The sequence below is a fragment of the Dufourea novaeangliae genome, unplaced genomic scaffold, assembly GCF_001272555.1.
Source record: "Dufourea novaeangliae isolate 0120121106 unplaced genomic scaffold, ASM127255v1 scaffold80, whole genome shotgun sequence".
Taxonomy (NCBI): domain Eukaryota; kingdom Metazoa; phylum Arthropoda; class Insecta; order Hymenoptera; family Halictidae; genus Dufourea; species Dufourea novaeangliae.
In genome coordinates, this window is record NW_015373962.1 from 1,953,287 (window position 1) to 1,962,134 (window position 8,848).

At 35.0% G+C, this 8,848-nt stretch overlaps 1 protein-coding gene across 2 annotated transcripts; it reads right to left on the minus strand.

The window, feature by feature from the left end:
* Positions 1-905: 905 nt before the first annotated feature.
* On the minus strand, positions 906-8,173 carry LOC107186662 (zinc finger protein 510-like). Of its 2 annotated transcripts, none has more exons than XM_015574586.1 (4): positions 8,032-8,173; positions 6,857-7,158; positions 5,832-5,957; positions 906-1,621 (listed from the first exon to the last, which is right to left on the minus strand). In XM_015574586.1, the coding sequence occupies exons 1-4, from the start codon at positions 8,039-8,041 to the stop codon at positions 929-931; spliced, it is 1,131 nt and encodes a 376-aa protein (XP_015430072.1). In that variant the 5' UTR covers positions 8,042-8,173; the 3' UTR covers positions 906-928. The 2 variants fall into 2 exon arrangements, with proteins under 2 accessions (XP_015430072.1, XP_015430073.1); XM_015574587.1 differs by having other exon boundaries at positions 6,857-7,168.
* Between the last annotated feature and the right edge of the window lie 675 nt (positions 8,174-8,848).

Genomic DNA, 8,848 nt, shown 5'->3' on the forward strand with positions numbered 1-8,848 from the left:
TTATAAAATGGGTCATTGGAAATTGTCGATGTCTAATCACGAGTACATCAAATAAATCAAATAGTCTTGTATGAACTTTTACTTCACATCATCCTGACGATCTATGTTTTCTTGCAAGTATAGTAATGCTTCCAAAATTGCTCCCTTATTTTAATTTTGATGTCTAGGGTTTTTGCCATCGGATGATGAGTGTGGCGCTTCTTAAATGGTTTCAAACGTTTCAAAATGAAGAAGTTTTTATATTTCATCGTCTTTCGTCGAAAATTATATCCGTAAATTGATAAGACACTCTTGGTGAAAATTGCCTTGATGTTTCCCGGACTACTTTAAGATTTAATTATAAGAATATACAGTTTGTTGATTTAAAAGTATATATTATTTTAAGTCTTAATTAAACCTGCATTGCGAATAGAAGTACATTCAGAATTAACTTCGTTCTTGCTTTAATCGATTATTTCTTTATTGCAAGTTGTTACTCGGTATGAAATACCAAAGCGTTATTCATTTCTTATTTTGTCAAGTGACGATCAAAACTAAGTTCGCCATATAGCGAGTGACATAACCTCAAATCTTAAAAAATGCAGTTACTGTAAAATTAATAACCATTGCATCTATTATGTTTAAACCAAGATAAGGAAAGTACTTTTCTATTAATAAAATAAGGGGGAACGAATCTGTCATCTTCAGGATTTACATTAAAGGCCATTCTTCGTGAGATCACTCAGATAGCACATGACGCATAATGACGTCTTCAAGACGGAATAAAGGCGCCTAAAACCTAAAATAGCCGTGAAATGGACGTCTTGAAGGCGTCATGTGCTATCTGGGCATGAAAGATATACTTCGCTTATTGATTAAACGGTACGATCGAAAGGATCCAGAGCGAGCAATTATCCAGGTATAAGAGTGGCTGATTTTCGAAGCATTACTAAACCGAGTGGAAGATCCTCTTATGATTGTCTAGCGTGAGTGGGCCTTTGAAGTACTTGTGGCACACCTCGCAGAAGAACCGATACTTGTTGTCGTGGCACTTCAAGTGTTTGTTCAGCAGGTCTTTTCTCGCGAAGGTTTTCTCGCAGTAGGAACACGAGAACTTGTCTGGGTTCACGTGAAACGCGTTATGCCTGGTCAAGTTGTCAAGCCTCGTGTATTTTTTGGTGCAAATGTCGCAGGTGTACTTGGTCCTCTCGGAATGACACCTCTGATGGTACCTGAGGTACCGTTTCTGCGCAAAAGTTTTCTTGCAGGCGCAGCAGATCACCTGGTTAGACTTGTCCTTCTTTACGTCCATGTGATCTGCTAACTCGTCGACATTTAAAAATTCTTGCTTGCAAAACTGGCACGGATACTTTCTGGGTTGCTTATGCTTCTGTATGTTCTCCAGAAACATCGGATCCGTCATGATCTTATAAAGAAAGGTGTCCTTCAGTTTTCCGTCAGTTACTCCGCCAGGAGTCAATCCGTCTTCGTCTTGATGATCCTTTTTGCAAAGATTAACAGCTTCGGCTGGGCTATCGTCGTCCTGGACGGAGGACTCGGATTCCTCTTTACAGGTTTTTGAACGATCGATATTGGATGGGCCAGCTAAAGAGCAGCAACACGCTGCTCTTGGCGTTAGAATCTGAAATATTTTTTTTAAGTTAGGTTACGCGCGACTGATAAGCAGCATAGGACAAGAAATTACAATTAATGATACCGGTAAATGCGGTACTACAAAAGTTGAATAAAAGTGATTAAGATAAAACTTGTACAGATGTTCTATAATTGTACCGTTTAACGCCAGAATTCAATTAATTCCTTTCTCGTAGTTCAGTCGTATAATTCAGTCAATAGTTTCTTATTTTTGTATACGATATAATAAACGAAAAAACATTCTTGAAAATAAATAAAATGCTTATCCTAATGGATCATCAAATATCTTTATGTATAAAGCAGACCTTACTATGCAGGTAGATTTACTGACATGTTTCCTAACAGGCTAAGGACGTTCTATTTAAATTTTTATCTTTTTTGTGCGCTCCATTTATATCTTTGCACACTATTAATTTTCAGTAGTCATGAATACTTGTAGGAAACTATACATTAATATACGTTTCCATTCGTTGTAAAGCATGGTTCTATACTTTGGGTTAGTGGTGCACAAACTTGATGAGACATACACTAAGTTTGAAAATGATTGGATCAAAACCTTATAGTGTGTTAAACGAAATGTGTGGGTGGATAAACTAACCATGTCTAAAAATGATTTACTGAAGAATTTTCCTTGATAAACAAAGTTAATGCGACAGAAGAAATAAAACGTGCTATATAAGGAGAGTTACAATAAGTCTTACAATATATAATCTAAATATATAATCAATTTCCTTCATAGTAGTCACCTACTGATAATATGCACTTGGTTCAATAAGTCTGTCATTCCTGGAACATCGTTGGAGGCCTCTTTTTAAGAATCTAATGAGCTCCTTTGTCGCATTTGCTTTAATTGAGTCTATATCAGCATATGTTTCCCCGGTTAGCGTCCTTTTGATTCTAGGTAATAGAAAATCACAAGAAATAAGAAGAATGAAATGCTATAAGAACTTTTTTACAAGAAAGACATTCCTGAATTGAGAACTGTGCATCGTAGTATCATCGTAATGTACTTCAGATAAATTTAGAACATTTTGTCCTGAGTTTTTCTGTTAATGTCGTAGTACCTTTTTTATAAATATTAATCGTCTGTTACCAACCCAAAGAAAGTGTCGAGACCAATGTTCAGAAGAAAATAAAATTCTTCGTACTTCTATTTATTAACCCACGTAATTATGGTGATTGAGGCGGAGGAACTCAACAGATTCGGAAGAAAGGACATCTAAAGATGTTACCGTAGGTGTCAAGAACGTTAGACCCAGCGCATATTATCACTAAAGGATTAATTTGAAAGACTCTTCCAAAGAGAGGTAGGGGAGACCAGGGTTGAAAGTAACAGAGGTAAGTTGTAACAGGGCTTATATCTTTGCAAAGAAAAAAGGTAGGGCTATGATACCAACGCAGGATTAATCCTGGCCCCGCACTGTTGCTCTGCCGTCATGACAATTGCGAATCGTGCCCCTCACTTCACGGGTATTGTATATGAGGTAACTGGGCATCATGTGAGTAAGTATTTCTGCATATTAATTTTTTGGTCTCGTTTGTAAACCTTATGCTTTATTAGCACTTACTACATGTCATAATCTTAAGCGTCAATCGGGGAACATATATGTGTCCTCGTTTTAGTATATTTTAAACGTTTGTCATATAAATGCTTAACTTGGAGATATATCGTGTTTTGGGGTTAAAAGTAACACACCGTCGGGACAAATTGTAATATGTTACAACTTGCCCCAACACTATAGATAACAACATAATTCTGCTTTCTTTTCCACCGCGCACTACACATAAATTACAACCTCTAGATGTTAGTGTAAATGCACCTTTTAAGAATTATTGCGCTCAAGCCCAACATAATTCGATGAGAAACAATCCTGGAAAAACTATGTCAAGTTATGATCTACCAGGCATAGTAAAGAAGGCATGGCCCTTTGCAGCTACTCCAGTAAATATTCAGGGTGGATTTACAAAAAGAGTGGAATCTACCCTTTCAACCCAAATGTTTTCAATGAAACTGACTTCGTACCGTCTTTTGTCACCGATTTACCTATGTCTTCAGCTGATGACCTGCAACTGCCGAGAAATAATAGCGGCAATGATAATGATGCAGCGCCAGATAATGCGGCCGATAATGGCATGAGTGTCCATATCGGTCAAGCGAATAACGCCACTCCTGGCCCATCACTAAGAAATATTGAAAAGACAGTCCAAAATGTACCAAACACTACTGCAGCTTTTTCTCTTGAAGTTGTTAGACCTTTTCCTAAAGCAACAGTGAAAGGAAAAACTCGTACTCGGCGGAGAGTAAGGAAAGCAGCCATATTAACGGATACTCCGGAAAAAAATGCTTTGGAATTATAACAGCGGACAAAAAAAGGATTCAAGAGAAGAGTTGAAAAAGAAAATCAAATGACTATCAAAGGAAAATGCAAAGAAAAGGGAAAAAGGAAAGTTTTACAAGAAGATGAATACAATAGAGACTGCGACAATGACCTAAGTTGCTTATGTATAGTTTGTTACGAAGCAACGTTGCAAGCAAGCCAGGTGAAGAATGGATCTAATGTCAAATGTGCCTGAACTGGGCACATAAGCGTTGGATTAAAATATCTAATAAGACTCGTTTTGTGTGTTCCAACTGCTATTCGGATGAATCTTCGGGCGACGATTAAAATAATATATCTTTCAGTTGCGTCAATGATTGATCTCATTAAGAAAATACCGTTACGTTAAGCTAATTAAAAGAAGACAATTTATGTTATGTTGAGTTAATTCTATAGAGAAATAAAATGTTATGTTGTTTGTGCAGATTTCTACTTACTCTAGTCGTGTTACAACTTACCCCAGCGTTGTTACTTTCAACCCTAAGCTGGGGCAACAAGTAACAACCTGGCTTGGTCAACATTCCCGGTCATAATATTTTTAACAATTACTTTAAAGACATTTCATCGATATGGAACTAATCTTGAATCTCCAACCTATCCGTACAAATTAACGTTAAATCTCTAGCCAAAGTATAGACCTTTTTATTTCATGAAAACCAAAAACTGTTACTTTCAACCACGGGCTCCCCTACCTAGATGTTAAATTAGGTTTGAAAAAATAATGATTAAAAATTATAGGACTCAACCTCCTAAAAACTGACATAAGTGTTACTCGTCTGGAATACTCAGTATTAGCCGGAAAAGTGGCGTGAAACACCTTCATAAGCAGTTTTAAAAGGAGATATAAATAATTTTATATTTGTATATAATTCCATCTTGTGATTTTAACTTTTTAGGTTTTTTGAATACATGTAAATAAAATATCTGCAAAAGAAATAAAAAAACAGCAATATTAGGTCAGTTCATTTTCCGAGATTAAGGGACATACAGTCCAGTTTAGCAGTCTGGCGGCACAGAAGATCATGAAAGGTTGCCCGATGAACAGCGTGGGCATTTTGATCAAAGTAAACAAAAATTTCATATTAGTCTTTTTGGTTCTTTTTCGGTTATTTTATTTGTATGTATCCAAAAGAATCTAAAAAGTCATAAAATTATGAAAAGAAATTGTATCCACTTTCACAGCTGCTTATGAAGAAATTTGACGTCATTTTTTTGGTTGATATTCCTGGGTGAATGACACTAATTCCAGTCCTCAGGAGGTCGACTCTTATAAACCACTATTTTTTCAAACCTAATTTAACACTGGATAACTTCCCTCGTCAATGTTTAATTTACATTTATTGCAAGTTTTATTTTAGCCACACATTGTTTGTATTTTTCTGCCACTCTTTGTATTTTAGCAGTTATAGCCTCTTATAAAGCATTTTCCGGCATAACCGGGCTTTTGAATGATCTTTGTCTAATTTAACCATCAAACATCATACTAGTGCGAATTTGCACAAGCGGAACATTGTTTAATCTGCTCGTTTTGAAATTTACCATTTCTTTACAACAAATTTTCATTGTTCAAAAATTATTTCTCACTTTTACAACTATTACCATTGAGTTTCTGAGAAAATTTTACTTTCAAAAATATGTTACGAGTTGAATTTGTTTGTATTCTCTTCAAATTCGTATGCATAAAAAATTAAAAATCCCAATTCGCACTAGTGTGGTGTTTACGTATGTTGAGACACGGTGTAGTTTCTGAGGGCTAACACACTATACGTATAAATTTTCTACCAGACATTTTTGATGTTGTGTACAAGTGTTATACAGTACATTATTGTTGTCGTCGTTGGAAATCGTTTCCTTCGTCTCCTCCTTCAAGTGTAGGTCAGCATATTCGGAACTCGATGGACCAGCCATCGAGCGTCGATTCAATAAATCTTTCTGCGACGAATCAGTCTGAAAAATTAGAAATGAGAATCTAAGATTGAGAGCGACAAAAAGTATGTACATATTGTTCAAATAGTTTTTTGTGGATAAGCTAAACAAATTGTAAACTTTTGAAAACTGTTTAATTAAAACTCAGTATTTTATCGTAATTTTAGTTTATTACCAAGTAGTACTCATGTACTTTATTAACGTTCAAATGTTTAAAAAGCACCATTCGTCCTTTAAGTGACTCGAGCTCTTTAGTACTCACGTATTTACATTATTGTGTAATTGAATATTTTTTCAGTACTTGCATATGTATATCTTAAGATGCAAGTTACAATCGTATCATAAATATTCTTTAAAATGGAAGTTTTTCTTGAGGACTAAAGGATGTTTCAAACTTCCGAGCAGCTGTTTAGATTTAACCTTGTTTCACATGGATAGAATAAATATGAAAAGGAACTTCAATGCAGGATATTTTTCTTAAATTACTATTACTCTCAAACGAATGACTAAATTACAAAAACTTTATGGGTTTAATAAAATATAGTTTATCTTAGTTAAAATCTTTTGTCTAAAAATTTGGATAGTTAACTCAATGAAGCTATTATAAAATGTTAAATAGAACTTGCTGCAAGGAAATAGCAAAATTTGTTTAAATTGACGCCCTGAAAACCTTAAGCTTAATTGTACATTTAAACGAAAAGCATTAAATTTTTCCAATTCCTTTTGCAACTACTTTCGAACCCTTATAATCGATAGATTCAATGACAGACTACAATGACCCGATAAATTCACGTGAATGACACACCGTCATATCTGTTTACATTCTCGCCGCGATCTTGAGAGTCGTGTCACCAGATTTCGTGCGTGAATTAGTGTGAATAGTTTACGCGACTAACACTCCAAGCTGTCAGACGGCGTACCTCGTGTTTAATCGTCATGTCCACTGCTTCCGTAGAATAATTCACCGCTTCCTTCTTTTTATTTTCGCTTATATCACGACTATCCGAATGTTTCGCTTTCGAACTGCCCCCTTTGCCGTCGTTCGACGCATCAAATGCATCTTCCGCGTCCTTCGTTCCCTTCTTCCTGCCGTTCTTTGTAGAGCGTTCCAATTTCTCGACAATAATTTCGGACACAGGTTCAACGATTTTATAACCATGAATTATTCGCTGTCGTGGAACTGTTTTCACTCTCATTTTTATTTGCTGCAACGTACCGTCGACTGAAAGGACCTTTATTGTATAATATTACAATCATTACGATTTAGTAAATAAATAAATAAATAAATAATCATTTGATAATTGATGTAAATTATCAATGAAATAAATAAAGAGTTATTATTCAGTCGATGCTGGTGTGCGTTTATAACGTAATTGTTTGTATGTAATATGATAAAATAAAATTAAAACAACTTAAAGAGTGTTACTCGATTTATTTGTAATTTAATAAGATCCTTGAGTTATGAAATAGATTTCATTTTAATACCTTCTGCTGGAGATTACATAGAAAAATGACTAACTTTGTATAACGACTGACAGTCTAATATTGAAATGAACAATACTTAATTATAAATTTTCCTATATAAATTTGAAATAACAGGAAACACTAACTGATTACATTTACCAGTAATGAAAAGAGGAGGCAAAGTCCATTTGTTTATTGTTCTTATTGTATACTAATGAAAAATAGTATTCATTGTAATTTGAGTGCACTGAAGCACAAAGTATTCGTGATCCTTTTGTAGTATAGTACTTTCACCGATTATTTAAATTATTTGCTAATAAATCATTCAGCAAATTACAAAATTCTTGGAAGTTTGATCACAGACAACATTTCATACGTAGCAAATTAATATTAAGCGTCTGCAAATATTTTGACACATAAGAAATATGTATTAGAAATTAATTTAATTATGTAAATAAATTATATATTTAATATCACAATATCTGAACAGATTAAAGTGTATTTTCTGAATAATGAAAAAGTGACAGAAATTATACAATAAACAAATATATTGTCAATATTTAATAAATGCAAAGTCTACACAAGTCTTCAGAAAAACAGAATTTGAACAAAGCTAGGAAATCGTACTTACCACGACACATGTATTGTCCACTTGGAATTCGATGACGATTATCGTTCGTCCAGTCGAGAATTTCAATTGTCCGTCTTTCGCCACGAATTTTGGTAGCCAACGTTATCAACGTTGTCTCGGCACACGACACACATTTCACAACGCGTCGACGGTAACTGAGAAGAAACACTGTTTAGTCGACCTCGGGACGAGTTTGACGGTCGACACAACAAAGGGCGCCTGGCGGAGTCGCCGCACGGAAATCCAAGTTTGCAAACACGGGGCCTCGGGATTTCAACGGAATCCGACGTGTCGCGTGGTGATATAGACAGCACGAGGGCTACGCATCTATTGAAATTTGTTCATAGCCACCGTCTTCGTAATGAAGGATCCTCGGGTAATCGTCTGCACGCGGATCTGTTGTACATGAATACTTTGGATTACCCAGACTCCTTCACCCTTGTGTCAATAACCGGATACGCATTTCCAACTTTTATATGTTTTTCTTGTAATACCATGAAACTGATTTAGATTCACATTTTCTCGATAATTTTACATTGATCTACAACTACAAAATATACACGGAGAGTTTTAGGTATGAATACTTATAACGAAAGTTGTAGTTCAGTGGATTACACAGTAGAAAGATGTATGTGAAAAAATTCAGTGAGTAAATTATACAGAATAAACAATACTTCCCACCTTATAAATGTGTATGTACCTACTGTGTCTACGTTAAAAAATGGTCACTTGCAGTTCTTTTAATTTTTATGCGCTTTTTTACGTTTTGTAGATGGAGCATCAGCACATATATACATATATGTACATATGTATACAT